Consider the following 21,360-nt stretch of genomic DNA (forward strand, 5'->3'; position numbering starts at 1 on the left):
TGTGGTTTCATGTTCACTACAGATGTAGGGTACGATAATATCACATCAACTACACATGATGCAGCATGCCTTACTCGATCAATGAACAGAAAGCAGAATACAGGTCTGTTATCATGATCTCTAACACATGAATGTTCTGTCCGTTATCTTTAATTATCTGTGAAAGATGTTTTCCACTGTGTCTCTCTCTCAAGTGAATGAATAGAGGTGCTCCAGCAGGGCTTGACTGATCCACGAAAAACAATTTTCATGTGACATGTCCACGAGTGTAAGGGTCAAGCTGCAGTTACCAAAATTAAACAAGTTTCTTTATCTTTAAACACATGTGATAATTCTAATAAAACATTTGAAATAAATAATCACTAAGCTGGCATGTAAGTGGACGAAAGCAGCAGAAAAGCAATACATACAAACATTTTACTGCAGGAACCATCAGCTGTCATATTACTTTGGAAGAGAGGTGGGGAACTCCAGGCCTTGAGGGCCTGTGTCCTGCAGGTTTTAGATATCACCCTGGGTCAACACACCTGAATCGAATGATAAGTTCATTAACAGGCCTCTGGAGAACTTCTGAGACATGCTGAGGAGGTAATTTAGCCATTTGAATCAGCTGTGTTGGATCAAGGACACATCTAAAACCTGCAGGACACCGGCCCGTGAGGCCTGGAGTTCCCCCACCCCTGCTTTAGAACATTGAGCATGTAATCATTTTTCTTTATGTGACAGCTGATTAAAACAGCTGATATCATCCTCATCTGCCTCCTCTCACAGAGTCAGAGCCAAACTGACTCAGTTTTTTCATTTATTAGCTGAATCAGCAAAGCAGTCTTCAGTACTGATAACTGTTTTGTTTTGTTTTTTTTATCTGCAAGAGGAGCGTTTTTACTCATGTGAATTTACAGACTTGAAGATGCTACGAATTCTTGCTTTTGTTGGGAGTGACCACAATGGACAGGATTAGAAATGAGTATATCAGAGAAACAGCTCAGGTTGAGTTGTTTGAAAAGAGATTGAAGGTTAGGACCAATGACTGTGGAGTCAGTGATTAAGACATCTGGAGAGGAGGGATGGTGGATAGACTGGGCAAAGGATGTTGAGGATAGAGCTGCCAGATGGGAGGAAAAGAGTAAGACAACAGAGAAGGTTTACATCTCATTACTTTTTTTTTTTTTTTTTACAGTGTAGTCAAACTGTGTTAAGAATTACTTTTAATAGGTAAATGTGAAAATGAAAAACAAACCTTAACATGAACTTGACACTTAGACGTTACATCATCATTCAAAAACGAACAAAAAAAATGAAGTGAGATTTTTCTTTTTCTACTTCGGTAAGTAGAGTGGATCCGGTCTGCATGTGAAAGTATGCTTGGACAAGATACAGCAACCACCAGAGTGAGAAGGTGTGTCTGAATTGTGGACCAGGTGCTTAGCTATGAAAAGCATTTGAACGAATGCATGTGACTGGGTTGGAAACTTTGGAATTTTTTTCCTTAAGGTTTCTGGTAAGCTTGCTTTTATGTAAGCAGGTTAAAAAAAAAAAACACCTCATGTGAGGGGCCGAACATGAAACACTCTCTTACTCCTGCATACAGCTCACAGCCACATCCTCACTTAAAAAAGCAGTAGCGAAAACTTTCGCTGGAATCAACTTCTTCAAAAGCACAACACTGGGTGCGACTCTGCAACTAAAACTCATAAAAGCAAAAAATTATTTTCTCTGACATGAATTCTCAATTCAGGATTTCATTTAACCTGATATTTCCTAAATTTGCTCCTTGGATTTGCACTTCTAGCACAAATATTCCTTCACCCTTTTCAGAACTGTTCATTTCACACAACTTGTACAGTACTTTTTTTTTTTCTTTACATATGCAGAGCACTTGGTGATAACCTGTCATTACATTTTTTTTTTTATGGACACAACCTGTAAGAGTCAAGCAACTTAGCTTTACTTAAAACTACTATATGTGGCACAGCACTGCCATCATGTGTCTGCAATGAATGCATGTAGGGTATGCATGGGAAGGCACTCACAGTTAGTCACTGGTTACATATATGTATACATATACATATACATATATGTATGTATGTATGTACATACACATACATCACTCCAGTTAGACCAGTTATTCCAGCTTGAGCAAAACCTCACCATGAAGATAGCTCTGGCTGTGTTTACAATGGATACATTGCCATGCTTGGAGGCTTAAAAAAAACAAACTATTTCAGATGGGTTGTTCTTACTAGATTTCAGGGGGACTTGCTATTTTATTAAAGCTAAGTTTAAGCCAAGCTGTAAACACAGTGCTGTTTGAAAATTATAGGAGAAATCAATCACGATACGTTACCCACATAAGCTATAAACATAGTGCCATCTCATGAAGCAAGGCTTCATAAAGAGTTGTGCCTATGGATCGTTGCTTTATATGACTGAATAAAAGCACTAAATTTGTAAAATGCAAATACAAAACAATGGATTCAACTGCATTAAAAAACTGAGGACTGCAACTTTAATTATTTAATGCACCAGACACTGAATGCTTCACTGTAAATATTGCAAGATTAATATCCCCGAAAAATGTCTCCCTGCATGGATACAACCAACAGCAGGAGAGTCATGTCTTTTTATGTTGGTGCACCGAGCCTGGCTTCTTCTTTCTTATTTGGTAGTGATGGCAACTCCCTTCTTGACCCAGGCGTTGCTGTTGAGCAGAGAGAGCATGAAGCGAGCCACGTCTCCTCTTCCCACTGCGCTGCTTGGAGGTTGACCATTGTTGTCAGGCACAAAGTATCCCTCATGGGTCAGAAACTCTTGAGCTGCAAAGGACAAAAAGAATACAACATCCAGATAGCAAAAAACCCAACAATTTGTCCAGTTACATGCTTGAAACTGCATGATTTGCTGATCTCAGAGAAATTATACAAAGCAAAGTGAGACTATGCACTAAGGTAAAATGGATCACACAAAGACAGAAAGCTTCCACTGAATTGAGCTCCGCCATTCTCTGTTGATACCCCCTACCCATGATGCAATCTGTCTGCTTTTACCTGTGGCCGGAAGGTTCTTGAGGCCAGGTGGACGCACCACAGTCCAGTTGATGTCCTCCGTCTTCTGCAGAAACTGCTCCATCTCATACATGTTGCTGAGGACACTTCGGATTAATGGCAGCAGGAGGAATCTGATCAGGTACGATGACTGAGTTCCAGAGTTTGCTGAAAAAAGTAAATAAAAAAGCAAACAGTGAACAGCCTGAGCCACAAAAGCCAAATAACCTTCAAAGCCCAAGTTTTTGAAAGTGCCTCCATCCATCCGTTTTCTTAGTGACATATTCAGTTCAGGCTCATGACTCAACGTAGCCTATGTTCATAAATCAGCTAAAAAAGAAGCTTTTAATCATTTGACTCAAAGCCAAACCTTGACACCTGTCCTTCACATTTTGGGAAAGCAAGTTTAAAAATATCAGTTACATCGTTAAAGAACAAATCTAAAGGGCCACATCTGTGTGATGCACTTACGCTCTGTGTACCAGGAGGTCATGGTGATGATCCTGTTCACCCGGGTCTCTTGCATCGCACTGACCATAGCAGTCATGGACCGAGTGTAGCCCGTCACCCCGGTGAAGAAGGAGGCTGGGAAGCCGAGGCAGGACATGACAACATCCTGGTCTTTGAAATGAGTCTTCAGACTGTCTGCCGAGAAAATATCAGTCGTCACCACCTGGAAAACAATTACAAGGCTGACTGTTAAAATGTGCATGATTACTTTTGTTGACTGCACGTAACAGAGCTTAAAACAGATAATTGCCTTGAGATTCTCATGAGTCACGGTGAGCTTCCCCGGGTTCCTGACGAGGGCGGTGACCACGTGGCCTTGCTGCAGGGCCTGGTTGACCAGATACTGTCCAGTCTGCCCAGTGGCTCCCACCAAGGCGATCTTCATCCTCTAACGCTTGGAGCCAAGTCAAGACTGCAACTAAAGCAGAACACGACGTGGTGAACGCTCTGATCGCTCAAACTAACGGCTCTGAAGTTCCCTCCCCCTTTCACAGGCGTAATAAAACTACTTTTATTGTGCAATAAAAAGGTCCTTTCAGAGAAATGTATGTTTGTCATGTAACAGCTTGTCCTTGTGCATCACTAACCCCCCAAAAATGAATGAATGAATAAAATTCCTTGATCTCTTAAGAGCTAAAACGAATGTGCAGTAAAGACAATCTGGCACCTGAAGTCACAGCAGAAGATTGTGAAATCACATCTCCAGCCCGGAAACATGGATGTGTGTGAGAAAGAAAAGAAAACATAATTTTTAAAAATTATTAAACTTGGTTGGATGAAAATGATGATATGATGATGAAGAGAGAGAAAAACTTTAATTCTGCCAGTCGAGCAAAACTGCACATTGGTTCCCTTTGTTTTTATCCAAACTGGGGTAAATGGATTATCTCCACAGCAGAGGAGGACGATGAGGTTGCTGGTCAGATGCTCACTGCAGAAACTAAGCCAATATTGTTGACTGAATTTCAACTGATGTTGTTTAGAAGATCATGACAAGCATCTCTGAGCTGATTCCTTGAAGCTATGTTAAATGAGTGCTGTTTGGGGACAACACAGGCTTTTTTGCAGTGAACTGTCTGTCCTCAGATTGTTGGCAGTTCTTTCATTTGTGGATGATGGTGACGTCAAACACCATGCCGCTGCCACTAACAATTAGTTCTTTGGTTTTTAACATAACAGATAATTACAAAACCCAACTGTACTCTAGAATTCAACTTTTATAACTGCACCTGAGGCTGAGGCTTAAAAGCGATTCAAGTTTTAGAGCCAATGCGGCATCCCAAAATGATGGAATAACTGGATTCTCTCAGAAATTAAGTAGAAGTATTTAAAAGGAAAACATTTTAACTGGTGGCCACAACACAGAGCTTTAGGGGTTAGGTTAAGTCCCATGCTTATGTGTTGTTGGTGGTAGGAGACATCTAGTGATCTAGCTTTAACTGTGTCCACATCAATTTTACTGCTAATAACACTCATGCCAACACCGGTGCATCAACACCACAAAAACCTGGAGATGACATATTTGTCATCACAGAGCTCTCAAAAAACACAAAACACCAGCCACTTGGCTCTATTAACGGTCAGTGCAAATGCACTCCGGTTTGTGTGTATTGCTTAGTCTTTGTAGGAGTCACAAGTCAAAATATCTTTATCGAGCATCCAGCAGCAGGATCCATGAGTGACTCCAAATGGAGAGTGCATTTTTTGCATGAAGCACAACTGCAGTAACTCTTATACTCTAATTATTACCATTACAATTATTCATTACCTCCAGTAGGAGTGACGGATCACAGCCTCTCTGCAGCTCAAACAGGTGACCCACCCATGCAGACTCTAATTTTACCATTTTTCCTCATTCACTGATGAATTAAAGTCATTCATCAGTGACTTTAATACGTACACCACTCCAACTGCTTGTTAACACAGACATATGGCGCTGGATCGTCTGGCAGCCTTTAAAACAGTTTCCCTCGAGATGAATAAAGTATTATCAATCAATCAATCGATATATAAACAGCCAAACAATGGCTATAGAGAGAAAGAGAAATAGACAGGAAAGCCCAACAATCAAAAAAAAAAAAAACCTTTAAGGAGGCAGTAGGCAACAGTGGGAACCAAAAACTCCCTGTTAACAGGAAGAAACTTCCAGCAGAACAGGGCTCAGGTCATCTGCCATGACTGGTTGGAGGCAATGGACTGAACAGCCTGTAGAGTTTTGCCTCTCTTGCGCCATTTACCAGGAAACTAATTATTCTACAAAGGAAATGCAATCGTCAGCCTTTCAAATGAAACTTCAAAGAAAAAAATTCAGTTTAGGGTCATTAAGTTATATTCAAAGCAAACAGTACTTTTTAAAGAAGACACAATAATATCTGTGTGCCTTGGTCTTAACTGCAAATCCAAACTACAAAATAAAACATGTGAGTTGTGACAGTTGAGTCCTAAAGTCACTTTGTACTTTTTTCATAAAACACAACAGTTTCCCACTACAGTTGCTGCAATGACGCTGTGGGGCACTGCCTCTCCTGCAAACACCTTAACCTCTATGCCGCTAAATTAACAAGTTGATTAATCAGCTCACAGCTACAGTTTGCCTTTTCCCCGTCTCCCATTAGTGAAGTGGATTATAAAATCATGCTACACACCCAAGACTGAATAACAACCCTAAAAAAAAGCAGATCCTAAAACATACAACAATATAGCATTATAAAAAGCTTCCTTGTCTTCAAAGACACAAACAGCGATCCAGGTGCTGACAAAATAACACCTACACTACCAAAAACATCGGGACAAGTGATCACTTTTATGATCTTTTATTTTTAAGCCCTTTTCAGTGGACTAACTTATCAGGAGTCCACACGCTGTAAACTCTTTAATGTTTGACTCAACTATGCTGATAGCGCCAGGGCAATATAACTTCTTACATAACGCAAAAAAAATGGAAAACAGCCTCCCCGGCTGTGACGATTAAAACTGAACACTGTGACTTTCAAAAACATGTCGAGACTCCGGGGCTTTTATATTAAAGGTCTTTAAATACCTATTAAACCGGAAACTGAGGGAATAACTGCCACCCTGAACGTTTACGATCTCTAATGTTACACAAACCAATAGATGGATTTCCGCTTTTGCTATGAGTCTTTGTTTTCTTCATTTATTCATTTAGAGGCAAAACAAACAAACAAACAAACATACAAAAAAAACAAAACACCGTGAGCCAACTTAACCCAAATTATTACTCTGTTGTCATGCAGCATGCAGAAAAGGACGTTTAGCGCCTCACTCACCTGCGCCATTATGAAAGCGTCCCGTGAGGGAGGCGTTCAAGAGCGAAAGCGTTCGGATGCTTTGTAATTGTTTATCCTCAACCCAGATTTAAATCTTTTGTTTTGACGTTACGCAGAGGAAGATGACATGACCCCCTCAAAGGTAATGTCGAAGTTATAGTTAGAAAGTTAGTGTAAATATTTCCAATGACTAAAAGTACAAATTTCGCAGTAAATACTTCTAAAATGTAACGTCTGCTTGCTTTTTTAAAACCCAAATCAAACATCTGCGACTTTAAGATATTTTCTTGTGAAAAGGAAACGCTATAAAGACAACAGTCTTATGGAACAATTATGTCATTTCCTGAAATGAAATCCGTGACTCCTTTAATTTGTTTTGATTTTTATTTGAATACTTTTAGGTTCTTTTGAAGTATACATGGCCAATAATTACACAGAAAATGGTTAAAAATACAGAAATTTGAACCAGAAATAATTTTTGAAAAACAAATTTATTCTTCAGTGATTTATGCTGGTGCTATTTATTCTAGGTTAAATCTGTGTGTTGGGTATGGATATATGGTGTATAAATTTAGGCTTTATGTTTTGTAACCACGTCAAAGGTTTAAAAAAGTTCACATCCCACACACCAAAATTTTGTCGATCATAAAAAAGGATCAGAGTTGAAGAATAGGCCAGTACAATGACATCAGCAACAAACTGTTGCACTTGGGGGTTGAGTATTTAAGAAAATGGTCAGTGAAATCCAAAATAAAATCAAGTAAATTTGTTTTTATCTACAGACATATCATCAGTAGGTGCTCACATGTAAACACAGACTTGGTCTCCTCTTGCCACCAATGTTTACCTCTGAAACTTTTCCATCTCTCTACACGAAGACCCATTTGGGCCTATCAGGTCATTAGATCAGGTAATCCACTTGTGGCTCTGTGCTTTGATTATGTGATCACACCAAGGGACTAAAGACTAAAGCAGCTTCAGCCACAGTCCAGGTGAGCTGCATGGTCGGGGTTGCTTCATACATGAAGCTTCTGTACAATGACCGGTCTCACTGACATCTTGCTGCTATCCTGGTGAAGGATGCAACACAGCAAAGGACTTTTTAAATACTCACATGAACTGAAAGCTGACACTCAAATAACCTGGGAAGTGGTGACTGGATAAAGAAGGCGACTGCGTAAGTAAGCAACAGATTTCAAGATCTAATAGTTGAGTAAGTCTGTATAGGTGGATTTCTACAGCAGCTAACTAAAAAGCAGGTTCAAACTGGGAAAAAAAGACGTCAAACATCATAGTTTTGGTTCTTTTCTTATTGCCAAAATATATTTTATTACATTTTGTATCCAAGTTTGGCACAGAACAAGACTTTAATTTGTTCCTGAAACGTGATACCATGTGAATTAATCAAACAAACCAAACCATTCAGATTTCAGCACTCATTGTTTTATTAGACTTTTCCAAATTCTGAAAGCTGATTTGTCCAAAATGGTTTCAGGCTGTGAAGGTATTTCTGCCTCCTTTTTTTCATAGATTGCTTTACATAACCCTTCGTAGAATTCAGACAAAACAGTCCTGTGCGGCAGGATTGAGGCCAATCACGAAGGTTAGGAGCGAACCAGCGGGTAATGAGATTAAAAGACCACAAAGTCGAACAAGTTCAATGTCCTCCAGCTCTCTGCCTACTGCTGCTGCTTCTGAGCCATGCTCTGCATTTCTCAGTGTCAATGAAGGGGTGTCTTAGAGTTCAAAAAGAGAAGCAGAGCTAATAAAAAATTTGCACGAGCAGAGTAATGAACTTCTATCTCAGCCTGAGAACAATGTAGTGGCTTCAAAACATAAAAATCTTTAGTACTTAAGCAGTCCAGTGTAAATATGTGCTCAAATATTAAATCTAGCAGATGAATTACCCGAATGTACTCTGAATCCTTTTGCACTGATGCGATGATTGATTGGTCCTTTGAACAGGAACAGTCATGGGATGTGGCGTCACAAAGTCCAACCATCTCCACAAACACACCACATCCAGTGGAAGAGGTGACACGCATGCACTGACACACATGGATGATGACCATTCACGCTGATTGCAAAAGTTTTACTCTTTCCTGCTGCTGAATGACCTCGTTCATCACCTTATTCTGGCTCTTACGTGTTGTCTTTGTGTTTGTCTTTTGGTGTTTCTTTTTTCTCTGCTGCCTGCAGCTGTCACAAGTAAGCCACATCTGCTTGACCTTTTTTGTCTTGTTGATGTTTTTGTTTGGCAGATGTTGGACATAAACTCAGACCTCTGGTATCTGGGTCAAGCATAGAGGTGGAAATATTTTTACTAAAAGTTGCAGATAGGATGTAGCTTTAATTGAAAAGTGGAGAAAGTAAACACCTGTATCTGTTTCTGATGATGGTTTTAAAGTCAACCATACAGACATAAAACTGCCACCATGCCTTTTTAAAAAAAATTTTTTTTACAGTAACTTTACTCTTAGATTACTTGTAGAAATTCATTGCTAAGTGTTGGTTCAGGGAAGTTAGGAACAAGTTATCCAGCTAAACTGTTCGTTCCTCCAGTCTGAAAGGAAATAAAAGTGTTCCTGAAGTCCTTTAAGAGCATTTCAAGTTAAAAAAAAAGGATCTGAGATGACTGGAAGAACAGGGTATAGGACACCTATAACTCCAGCTTTAACTTACACGGTTGGGTTTTGGCGCCAATACTTAGTTACAGTTAGGAACAAAAATATTTGTTTCAGAGGAGAAAAAGATCATAATTTGTGCTAAAATTAAACCTTTTTCAATGTTAAACTAATGGAGAAAGAGACATTTCTGGGTATCTAATGCGCTGAATTCAGCCCCATCTAAAGGTGATGACACCACATCCACTATAGTACCGCTATAGTATAAATACCCTTGTTTGGCCTCTTGGTTTGTCCTCCAAGCTCTATTTGAAAAGTTAGTTTAAAGCTTTTTCTAGTGACTTGAATGCACATCAGGAAATAAACAGTCTTAGAACTGGTAGTCAAGTCTAATAATAAAAAAATGTTTTGAAATTTTGCCTGCTTTGCTTTAAAAAGGTTTTAAAAACAGCAGATTTTTGTGTTGCAGCGCCTCTTATGCTGTGTGTGTCAATAGTAGCACGTGAAAAAAATGATTCAAATGTGAGGTGTTTCTTGATCACATGTGTTCTGTGTTTCAGCCATAAGAGCTGCCATCCTGATTCAGCGATGGTACCGTCAGTACGTCGCCCGCAGAGAGATGAGGCGGAGATACACCTGGCACATCTTCCAGTCCATCGAATACTCCGGAGAGCAGGCCCAGATCAAGGTGAGAAACTGCTGCCACAAACCAGTCGAGACCCGAGTGTTTAATAAAAAAAAAATTAACAATAAAACTACAACCTTTTTGTCTCTTTCCTGTGCAGCTTTATAATTTCCTCGGCTACCTCATGGACAATTTCACACCATCGAGCAATGAACGTAAGACCTCTGCATTCATTTTGAGTTCATTTTGTTTTTTTCTCTGTAAATCAAATCTCTGAGTTTGAACCATCTCCACCTTGCAGGAAATTTGATCTCGCACATCTTCAGGGAGAATGAGGTCTGCCGGGATGCAGAGTGGGAGAGGTACTTCTGCTACAAGAACATCGAGGTGCCGGAGATTTACTCGGGACCTCATCTCACCTTTCCTCTGACGGTAGAGGAAGCAGTCGGTCTGGTGGAGGCTTTCAGGAATAAGAAAGTAGGTCTTCTTGGAGAAAGTGTTCTATATTCAAGTTCAGCATGTGGCATAGCAGATGCATTGCAATGTAAAAAGCTTTATTTGCAGTGATCCTAGTTATTTCCTATATGCTTGTGACTTTGCTTTCTCTGTGTTGGAGGCGTTCTTGCTAACAATTTTCTCTCCCAGCAGCAGTTGCACTCACGCTACGTCCTTCAGCTCCTCTTGGAGACGTGGAAACTGCTCCGCATGTTGCCAAATATCAACCGTATCTCCACCTGCCACAGCAAAGAAATCACGATTTGTGGTATGATAAAGATATTCTTTGATAGTGATGGTAAAGCGCGTGGAACTGAAGAAATGTGGAAATATTTAGTAAAGACAATGAAAAATCAAAGAAGCGTTAAAATGTTAGTCTTGTTTTATCATAAGAAACTGGACTTTGGTCAATTCTGCTGGCCAACAGAAACCATTGTTTCATAGTGGAAGAGAGTGAAACATTAAAGTTGCAGAATTTAAATTAAAAGTATAGATACAAAATAACTGTGCTGTAAATTACTGTCATTTTTAAGCCAGCCCTTTCTGTCCTGTTGTTACAGGTGATTTGCACGGACAGCTGGAAGACCTGCTGCTGATTTTCTATAAGGTATGAAAACCTTAACATTTTGAATGTGCTGAATTAATCCCATATTTGAACCCAGAATAATGACTTTTTTTAATCTGATGAGCTTTATATACCATTAAAAAAAATGGAATTTGCAAATGATGATTATTAAAATCAATAAAAATGCATACTTTTTATTGCTCTCACTGCTTCATCTTCAAACCTGCTTCATATGTTCAAGATAATTTAAGGATAATGTTCCAAAAAGTCCTTAATAAATGTTTTTATGTAGTTAAATAATTTAATAAAGGTTAATATATATAATTTTAAACTCCTAAGAATCTAATGATTTTCATGTTTTCCATTGAGGTGCTGTAATCAGAGAGTATTTGATGTGCTTTGATGAACTTCTTTGTCAGTTAATCAGGCGATGGTTTTAGTTTCAGTTTACCTGCAGCTTTTTTTTTTGCATCAGTGGTGAAAGAAAAGGTTTAATCTACTGTTTGGTTTGTTTGTATGTGGTTGATTTGTTTACACTTAAACTGCGGATTGTCCCTTTAACTGTACACTCTTTCAATCTTGTTTGCCTGACAGAACGGCATGCCGTCCTTAGAGAAGCCCTATGTGTTTAATGGAGACTTTGTAGACAGAGGCAGGGACTCTATTGAGATCCTCCTCATCTTGTTTGCATTCCTGCTCGTTTACCCGAGTAATGTCTACCTGAACAGAGGAAATCACGAGGACCACATAGTCAACCTCAGGTGAAAACATGCAAATAAACAAATAAACATGCACCACGTGTATGCATGCACAGATTCATCTGTTGTCATTCAAACTTTTATTTCTTTACTGGATGGTTTAGGTACGGCTTCACCAAGGAGGTGTTGAATAAGTACAAGGTAGGTTCAGCTCATGCAAACCTGCACCTCCTTATCGCTGCTTTTCTACGCAGCAGCAAATCAAAACTTATGTGGTTACCTTCACCCATGCCTTCCCAGGAAAGCTCAATATAAACCAGTGTCTTATGTATATAAGACCAGTCACTCATCCACGTTGCTAAGAGGATTTAAGGTCATTAAAGAAGGTGACTGCAGGACATCTGGTCTCTGTTGAGTCAGGGGGGCAGAGCTGGTCCAAAGACTGACAGAAGAAATACAAAACAAAACAGAGTTTTCCTTACTGCACGCTGTCTTAAGTTACAGTGCAACATCTCAGTCACACACAGAAATAAACTAGTTCTCTCTAAGGGTTCTTTGTTCCCAATGTTCCCAGTTGCTGGTGGATCAACCAATGGTAGACGGTTGGGTTTCTATATATAAAGCACTTTGAGATGATTAAGGTTGTGATTTGATGCTAAAGTTAGACAGATAATGTGGGTTAACATTACCCAAAAAATCACAATCTTAATTCAATCTTATCAACAAAAGGAGTTTACTTTTAGTAAACTAATTCTGAAAATTTCATTGTTTTTAAGCATCTCCTTGTTAATGTAACTTTGTGAACTCTTCACAAACATGTTACCACTTTGCAAACCGAGGTTATATTACTTATCTCAGAGGAACAGAAAATAAAATTATTCCTATAAATTAAATAAAAATGCAGAACATTTACTATAAAGTTGATCTGGTCAGAGGAAAATGTTTTCCCATGTCACCAAAAAAAGAGCTGATAAAGCTGCTTTTTCATTAAAACTGATGTCCTCAGTGTAAACTCACACTTTCTGTCTGCAAGGAGAGCAGGAACAAAGGGGAGAAATAAAAAAGCACTAACTGAGTAACTTTTGCTGATTGTGTTTTACATCAGATGCACGGGAAGAGGATCCTGAAGCTGCTGCAGAAGATTTTCAGCTGGTTGCCATTAGCAACAGTGATCGACCAGAAGGTGCTGGTCCTGCACGGAGGGATCTCTGACTCCACGGACCTCGGTGTCCTCGCCAGAGCTGACAGACACATTGTGAGGAACCAGCATGTGATGACTAAAGTTGTTATTTTTCCACTATCCTTACAATGTGTGTAATCTGTGTTTTCTTGTTTTCCTTCAGTACATCTCGGCTCTGAGACCTCCGAAGAAGAGACACCACAGTTTGGCGGGAATATCCATCGACTCGGACACAGATGTGGACACCGCAGCCATCAGCAGGGTCTTCCAGCGTCGGGCCTCTTTCACATATCCCAAACCCCTGGGAACCCGAGATTGCTTCCAAAATCGCTCGCTGCAGGACTTCTCGGATCGGATCAGAGTGAACATGGAGAACCAGCTGGAGCTCAGCAGGAGGGAAGAGCCAACTCTGAACGCCCAGATCAACAAACCAGAGCAAGAATCTCTGTTTTTGTCCACCGACTCTGTCAGCAGTGACACCACCGTGGATGAGTGGAAACAGGCGAGTATGGAGCAGAGATGTTTTCTTAGAAGCTGCCAAGTAAACAATGAGCCTTTTGTGTTAGTGTTAGAATGAAATCAGTTTTATTATTCCAAAACTAGAAAAATGTAAGCAAGCCAGATGTTTAACAGGAGACAGCTGAAACAGGAAAAAAACAATCCACTACAAAATCCACTTTCTTTGTGTATTTACCACATGTGGATGCTTCAAATTATAAAAAACAGACAAAAAAAACCAATTTAATAAAAATATGTTTTTTTTTAAAAATGATGATGGGAAGAGAAAAAGCTATCCAAATCTACCAGACTCCCACCCTGATTAAATCATGAATTAACTGTAATTAACCACATTTTCACATTCACTAGCCACACTCAGGCCTCATTACTGCCAAAATGAAGGTTTTAGAGTGGCTTAGTCGAAGTCTGGACTTGAATTGAAATGCTTTGGCAGAACCTTAAACCTTCCAATTTGGCTGAATTTCAAAAATTCTGCAAAAAACAGTAGGCCAAAATTCCACCACAGCAATCTGAAAGACTCATTTCCTTGATTGCAGGTCTTGCTGGCGAGGATGTTATTAGATTTAGGGGACAACTACTTTTTCATGTAAGGCCGGTAGGTTTGGATAGCTTTTTGTTCCTTAATAAATATTACTCGATTTACTCTTGTTGCCTTTGTCTAATATTACAGTTTGTATGATGTGAAGCATGTAACTGTGACAAATTGTAGTAAGATTGTAGTAGTTTTACTCCCATTTATATTAAACAATGAAATAAATTAACACCTGTCTAACCTGACCACAAACTCACACTCTTCACATGTTTCTATACTGACTTATTATTTAGTCAGAGGTCATGACCTTTCAGCCTCACTCCCGCTCCAGTTATAGCCTGAAAGACACACTCAGACAGTAATCAACGCTCACCTAACAGGAGGTGCTGTGTGTTGCCTGCGTAAGACTTCAGAGGCTGTAATCCCCCACGTCACTAATCCCTCCGCTCTGACTTCAATCTACTTTTTTAAACTGGCCAGCTTTTTGCCCCGCTGCTGTTTCCACAGATTTTTTTCTGACTCTTCTGTTTTATTTTATTTTTCATCTTATTTAATGTTTATCTTTTACTGAATAGCAGACAGTGAAATTGGACTACGCACCAATGCTAGAAATGGTTATTATATATACCAGTAGAGAAACTTTAAAACTTTGAGTTCTTTGCCCCACCAGATCCTGGACCTGCTGTGGAGTGACCCGATGACTCAGGATGGATGCATACCCAACGAGGTGAGGGGTGGAGGCTGCTACTGGGGCCCTGATGTCACCGAGGACTTCCTAAACAGACATAATCTGCAGCTCATCATTCGCTCCCATGAGTGCAAACAGGAGGGCTATGAGTTCTGCCACAACCGTAAGGTCAGCTCAGTAATCCTACTGTTCGCTGTCCAAATTCAGTACTTTCATACCAAAATCAGCCTCACTCTAAAGTATCATACGTACCATAAACCTCTCCCCTGATCAGCATCAGTGTTTCCTTCCTCTTCAATGACAGTTTGTCCTTTCGTTCATTCATTCAGGTCCTCACTCTGTTCTCTGCCTCCAATTACTATGATGTGGGGAGCAACAGGGGGGCTTACGTGAAGCTGGGCCCTGACCTTGTGCCTTATTTGATTCAATATCAGGCCAGCAGCATGACCAGAGAGCTCACTGTGAGACAGAGGTACTACTAACACTCACTTCATTAGATAAATTCTTCATTATCAGATCATCTCTTATTTCACTTAATTCAAACTTGGTTTAGTTTTAAAAGGCTAGAGTAGCTTTGCATAATTCAGTGATCAAAATAATCCTTATATTGATTATGCAGGGCCTTGGAGCAGAACCTCAGTTCATCCACAGTCTGAAGCAGATCTTCAGACCTCTGTCCACAGTCAGAGATGTGTGCCAGAGCCAAGAGTAGAGAGAGTAGAAAATACTGTCTGATATGGACCAAAGCCTGGGATACACCTACACTGACCTTCTAATGGCAAACTTTGGCCACATTTAATATGAGTAGCATCCATTATAACAGTATACACAGGCCAGACAATAAGGGAAAGTACAATAAGCTCCCTTTAAACAGTCAATAAAGAAGCTTTCTGAAACTAGTGGTTTCAGCACATCTACACAGCTTATCTACATTATTAACTTTAAATAGATATTTCACAAATTAAGCACCTGAGATATTTCTGACGTTGATGAGAAACGTTTTTTTTTCCACGCTGTCGTGTTTGCCGCTCGTCGTCTGCAGTGTCGGGCGAACCGAGCGCTCAGCTCTCAGAGTCCTGCGGGAGCAGCTGTTTGCGCACAAGTCTGACCTCCTCTGTGCCTTCAGAAAGTTTGACAGCGAGAACACAGGTGTGTGTAGTTTGAGTTTCATAAACTGATTCATTCCTCATCGGATCAGACTTTACTCTTTGTTGCAGATCTTTTCTTCTTTTTTTCCACTGTAGTTCTCAAGAGATATTCACTTGCTGGAAAGAAATATGAGCCCACAGCTTTGTATTTGTGTGGAACATAATGATCCCCGTGCAGGATGAAAACAACGTGTGGGCTGGGCAAAAGGCTAGCTCAGAAGATTTCAGAGTTTCACAGAAACTTCTGTTTCAGGGATTTAATTTCACTTACAATAGACAAACAGCTTTGCCTAACACAAAACAGTGTGAAAAAAAGGTACTTGGATGGATGTTGTTGGATTTTTCAACATATTTTTGGATAAGCAAACATTTGATTCTCTTTGAAACACTGCCTACAAGTAAAGGTAGTTTATTAATTATTATACACACAGGATTTGAAAAACCTAAAACAGAACTGAGTTAGCTTTTGCGTTGGCTCTAACAGTCTTCCTGATGCAGAGAAAAACCCTGCTGTTTACATTTTCTGGGCTTTAATGTGTCACAAAATAACAAAGTATAATATTTAGTGTGAATGTTTTCAAACTGTGTGGCAAAATAATTCTTAGATATAGTCTAGACAGTGATCAAACTTGGATTAGAGCTTTGCGCTGTTATAATTAGTATGACCTTTCACCTCTATTAGGTCTGGTTTCTCTGAACGACTGGGCCTCTGCAGTGGAGAGTGTGATGCATCTGGATCTGCCCTGGAGGATGCTTCGCTCTCAGCTGGTCACCTGCAAGAACAGCGAAGGCACGATAGACTACTACGAGTGGTTCAACGAGCTTGCCATCACAGGATCCAAAACAGATGTAAGAACTCACCGGCTCTGTCTTAGCTGATGTAGCAATGTTTACATGAAAATGCAATAATGTAATATTGAGTAACTTTAGAAAAGGGACTGAGACTCAGGGAGTTGTACAGAAGTAGAAAAGATAAACTGCCCTTCCACCCTTGAAATTGCTTAAATGGCTAAAATAATATGAATACAAAGGAACATTGATTTCTGTCCTTTTCCTGGCATGGTGTGTATTCCGTGGCGTCATGCTGCTGTCATGTGTTGTTGACTTAAATTATTTGTAAAGGATATACCTGTGCATCATCGATAACAGGTTTCCTTGTAACCTTCCTGTCTACCCAAGTAGAATGAGATAGGAATGAGAGTTGCTTCAAGATGGCACAGTGAGATAGATTTCCAGGTCACAGGCAGGAAAACAGAGGTGGTGAGGATGTACAAAATGGAAAATGAGAAAAGCCCCATGACACCAACTTGAGACAATAAATGTCAGAAGTCAGTTAAGTAAAGTGACCTCTTTCAATACACTCTAGGATTGGCCTTTGTTTTGTTTTGCCTTTTGGGAAAAGGTGAAAACCTCCTTAAAGATGACTAAGAACATCTTTACCAGAATCCTAAAATTAACATCTGCGTGGGAATAAATCTTTTCAGTTGCCAGGTTGTATTCAAGCAGAGTTTTGCTGCTTAAACAGCATTATTTTTCTAACCAATCTGAAAGATGCTGCATATAAAATATCACAAGAATGCTGCAGATGGTCCTTTTGTGCTTTATTTGTGTTGTTTTATGACTTTGGGACTTTCTTTCTCATTCTTTGCAGCATATTGACCAGAGTCTGCTGGAAACGCTGTATCGCCACCGCTCCACTTTGGAGACAATCTTCAGGATTGTAGACACAGACAACTCAGGTAAAACACCCACTGTTTATGCTGTTCGATGCAGGAGCAAATCTGCTAATGGGATATATTATCCTTAGAGCTCAGTTTTGCATCATTCCCAAGTAATAGCACAGAGAAAAAATACATGTTTAAGTCCTTTCTATCACACACGTTCACACTCCAATGGATGAGCAACTTGGGGTTTGTATCTCGCCCAAGGATATTTGGCAAGCAGACTGGAGCAGCCAGGGATCAAACCACCAACATTCTGAGTAGTAGATGACCTACTCTACGTCCTGAGCCTCAACCAAATGCACTCAGTAGGAAATAAAGTGATCATATAACTTCAATTAAATGTCAGTTTTTGCCTTAAAACATTTAATTACATAGTAATATGTGCCTAATATTAATATGTAACAGGAGCCGTATTTAATTTCAGAAGACATGAAAGAAATACTTTTCTTCATTAAATAACTAAAATGTTTCTGTATGTATTGTGGCTTTGGATTTTTACCTCATTAAGATAATTTTTTTGTCATATTTAATATTATTTTGTTGATCTGCATACTTTTCTCTTGATTTATTTGTTATATATTAGTTATGTTTAACTTAATTTTTAACTGCTGCCAAAGGAAAAATGAATTACTTAACTTTTATAATCTACATAGATGATTGAGAGAAGGAGTAAAGTGTGTCAGGGCTCTGATGTGTCTGTGGGAGACGTCTGCTGAGCTTAGCCTCTGTTAATCCACCTGTAGCGTGCGAAACAGGCAGCAGGAGGTTACCGTCGCCTGATTCCTAACGAGGATTAACCCACTGATCTACTAGCCCTTCCATCCCGCCTCTCTGATCACATGCAAACACAGATAGCAACACTTCTTTATCAGTTTCTGCCTATTACTCCTCCTTGAACCTCTAATCTCCTCCTCCTCCACCTCAGGGTTCATCAGCATGCAGGACTTCCGTCAGACCTGGAAGCTGCTGAGCGTCTACCTGAAAATGGAGATCACCGACGAGGCCATCTCCGACCTGGCCATCACAATTGACAGCAACCATGACGGCAGCATCGACATTGACGAGTTCATGGAGGCCTTCCGGCTCACGGACAAGAAGAGCCGGCTGGAACGAGGACGCAGCATGTTCATGGGCACGACCTCCGACCTCACCAAGCTGGAGGGAGATCCCAACATTTGATGAAAAAGCGTGTTAAACAGATAGCTCGGCGTCCAGCAGAGGGGAGGAGAGGGCGATGCAGCCAACGCAAGCTGCTTTTAATGACGCACATAAAGATGCAGGATGATGCTGAGCAACAGCCGCCTGGATCACAGGGGATTAGGAGGAGGTTAGAGGTCAGGGTGTTTGACAGCGAATGCTCATTTGAAGCGGAGGAAGTGTGGGCAAAATGCAGCAGCTTGAGCAACTCACGTCTCCTTTATATTCTTAAAATAGTTCAAAACTGAAAAACAAAAGGCAGAAAATAACATAGAAAATAACAATTTTATAAAATGCAAAAATGGGTGATTTTTGCATTTTATATTCACTAAATATACTTTTAACAGCTTCAAATGTGACTCATGTCAACATAAAAAGATTCTCACACTCCAGATGTGTTAAAATGGACAATGTAATGATCCTGCTCGGATGATTAACAGTTAAAACTGAGTCAAAGAGCATTATGATGGGAAGGAGCACAGACACAAGAATCCTTCAAATATATGAAGAAATGTGTTAAATATATTAAAAGTGCTTGCCAAAGGTTTTTGGGAGGTAGCTTATTGCCATTATTTTTAACAGCATCTACATATTTTTTATGAATTTGTTGGATGTGGTGAAGAGGTATTTTAAGAAAAGGAGGAAGATAGGGTAACACATCTTATGGATGGATGTTATCTCATGGTGGTGCCAGCTGAGAACGAGACAGAATCTGGATGGTAGGGAACAGTTACCATATGATTGGGAAAGAACAGAGTCAATAGATGAGTCTTGGAGAGTAAAAAGGGGAAGGAGGAAGTGGAGATCAAGTGTACTGGTACAAGTTATTAAAGAACAAGAGAGCTGCAGTAACCACAGCGGGATAAGGTTATTGGAGACCATGAAGATGTGGGAAAGAATTGACTGTGGGGTGACTGTCAGTGATTTTTGCTTTGAGGGTGTTGATGGAGTTGTATAGAGGAGGTCAGAAGGAGTTGCATCTAGGAGGAATCCTGGAGAAATGTTTTTAAATATCTGCAACTTACTGGTGCCTTAGCAGTAGGAGCACTTGAAGTAAAGTGTAGTGTGGACTGATAATGTTTTCTGTGGGATTGCTCCTCCTGTCGGGCAGCAAATGAGCCCTCAACCTGTCCAGAATGGAGAACTCATGATTTTATTCATTTGACTTATAGGATGTATATCTACCTCCAGTTTCTGAAGTTTAAAGGTGTAGTCTGAGAATTTGGGAGATATGCTTATTATGTTATCTCAGCTGAGCATAAAGACAGGAAATGGAAAGAAACAGCTCGCCTGCTCTCTCTAAAAGGAAACCAAAGTCACCTAAATTCACCCTAAAAACACACTGTGTAATGCCAAAGCTGAGTTTGGTCATAATTTTGTACGTTATGACATCATCGCTACATGGTCGCAGAATAACCAGTTACTAAGACTACTAACATGTTAAATTCAAAGTAGTGTAATGTTACTTTATCAAATGTAACATTTTTACATTGTAAGTGTAACATATACACAACATTGTTTTGTAACACTGCGGTGACTCAGTGTGGCTTAGAAATAAGTAACTTGATATTTCAGCAGATGTAAGATGATATCTGTGTGGGTGATATCTTCTGAAGATCAGTAACGCATTTGTTTCTTTTATACACTGTAAAAGATAAACATTTCTAGGCCTGTTGCAGATGGGAGTAATTTATTTCATCGATGAGATTAAAAGTAAGAAATGCGGCACTCGGTGAATCCTGAAATGAATCCTGAATTACAGGAAAATTCTACAACAGCAAATATGGCGTCAGAAACTTAACTTCCAGGGAGGAAAAAGCTTTTTAAGGAAAGCTTTTTAAGCTGTTTTAATCAGATTGGACTGCTGATTGTATACATGTAGTTTTTAATCCTGCCACTACCATTAAAATTGAAGCTCATTTAAATTTTGCATTGCAATAACTGCATAAACAGGTGCCCAGAGGCATTTCAAGACAACTGTTGAGCCCTGAGAGAGCATACAGAGCAGCTGTTTTCAATCTTTATGGTAAGCTGAGCTAAGCATCTAAATCATTTAAATGATTGATCATTTTAACAGTAAATTCAACATTTTGCAGGATGAAGGCGTGATGTATTTTTTAGTTAAATCTGTTGTTCCACATTTCTGAGTATTATCTATTGCAACAAAAAGAGTCAGTGAGTCAGTATGAATGTGAATTTTACTGTCTTTTCTTCTAGTATGTTGACCATGTTAAACCTTTCCTGTAAATAAAAAAGTGTGTCATGTCTTACTTTCCTAAGACATATATGGAAAAATTGTTCAGTTGTTGCAGTTGAAGGTATGTAATTAGTTTCTAATTTGTTTAATTGAGGTAGCAGCTTTTTATTCATTTATTTTTCATCCTTATTATTTAAGAGCAAACATAAATCTCCAAATTTCCTTTGCAATCAATGATAGGCTGAAGTCTAGAAGCTTGGTCATCACTAAATGCTTTGTTTTCTCTCTGCTCGGCCTATAGTTGCTGTTTGCTTGTGGGTCTCTCTG

At 39.6% G+C, this 21,360-nt stretch overlaps 2 protein-coding genes across 4 annotated transcripts; one reads left to right on the forward strand and one right to left on the reverse strand.

Moving 5' to 3' along the window:
- Positions 1–1,191: 1,191 nt before the first annotated feature.
- LOC100711235 (uncharacterized protein At2g34460, chloroplastic) lies at positions 1,192–6,973 on the reverse strand. 2 transcript variants are annotated; one of them, XM_005459773.4, is made up of 5 exons: positions 6,842–6,973; positions 3,805–3,972; positions 3,516–3,717; positions 3,048–3,212; positions 1,192–2,816 (listed from the first exon to the last, which is right to left on the reverse strand). In XM_005459773.4, exons 2-5 carry the CDS (start codon positions 3,937–3,939, stop codon positions 2,659–2,661), a joined length of 660 nt encoding a protein of 219 aa, XP_005459830.1. In that variant the 5' UTR covers positions 3,940–3,972; positions 6,842–6,973; the 3' UTR covers positions 1,192–2,658. The 2 variants fall into 2 exon arrangements, with proteins under 2 accessions (XP_005459830.1, XP_005459831.1); XM_005459774.3 differs by lacking the exon at positions 6,842–6,973 and adding an exon at positions 5,639–6,714.
- ppef2a (protein phosphatase with EF-hand domain 2a) lies at positions 6,886–21,106 on the forward strand. 2 transcript variants are annotated; one of them, XM_025896932.1, is made up of 20 exons: positions 6,926–6,983; positions 7,624–7,833; positions 7,921–8,018; positions 8,807–8,875; positions 9,041–9,049; positions 10,026–10,153; positions 10,251–10,305; positions 10,392–10,567; positions 10,739–10,853; positions 11,146–11,192; positions 11,745–11,911; positions 12,013–12,049; positions 12,954–13,103; positions 13,192–13,530; positions 14,750–14,935; positions 15,097–15,239; positions 15,810–15,916; positions 16,598–16,764; positions 17,567–17,654; positions 18,565–21,106. In XM_025896932.1, the coding sequence occupies exons 4-20, from the start codon at positions 8,815–8,817 to the stop codon at positions 18,816–18,818; spliced, it is 2,229 nt and encodes a 742-aa protein (XP_025752717.1). In that variant the 5' UTR covers positions 6,926–6,983; positions 7,624–7,833; positions 7,921–8,018; positions 8,807–8,814; the 3' UTR covers positions 18,819–21,106. The 2 variants fall into 2 exon arrangements, with proteins under 2 accessions (XP_005459837.1, XP_025752717.1); XM_005459780.4 differs by lacking the exons at positions 7,624–7,833; positions 7,921–8,018; positions 8,807–8,875; positions 9,041–9,049 and having other exon boundaries at positions 6,886–6,983.
- Positions 21,107–21,360: the final 254 nt, after the last annotated feature.

The sequence above is a fragment of the Oreochromis niloticus genome, linkage group LG12 (assembly GCF_001858045.2).
Source record: "Oreochromis niloticus isolate F11D_XX linkage group LG12, O_niloticus_UMD_NMBU, whole genome shotgun sequence".
Taxonomy (NCBI): Eukaryota; Metazoa; Chordata; class Actinopteri; order Cichliformes; family Cichlidae; genus Oreochromis; species Oreochromis niloticus.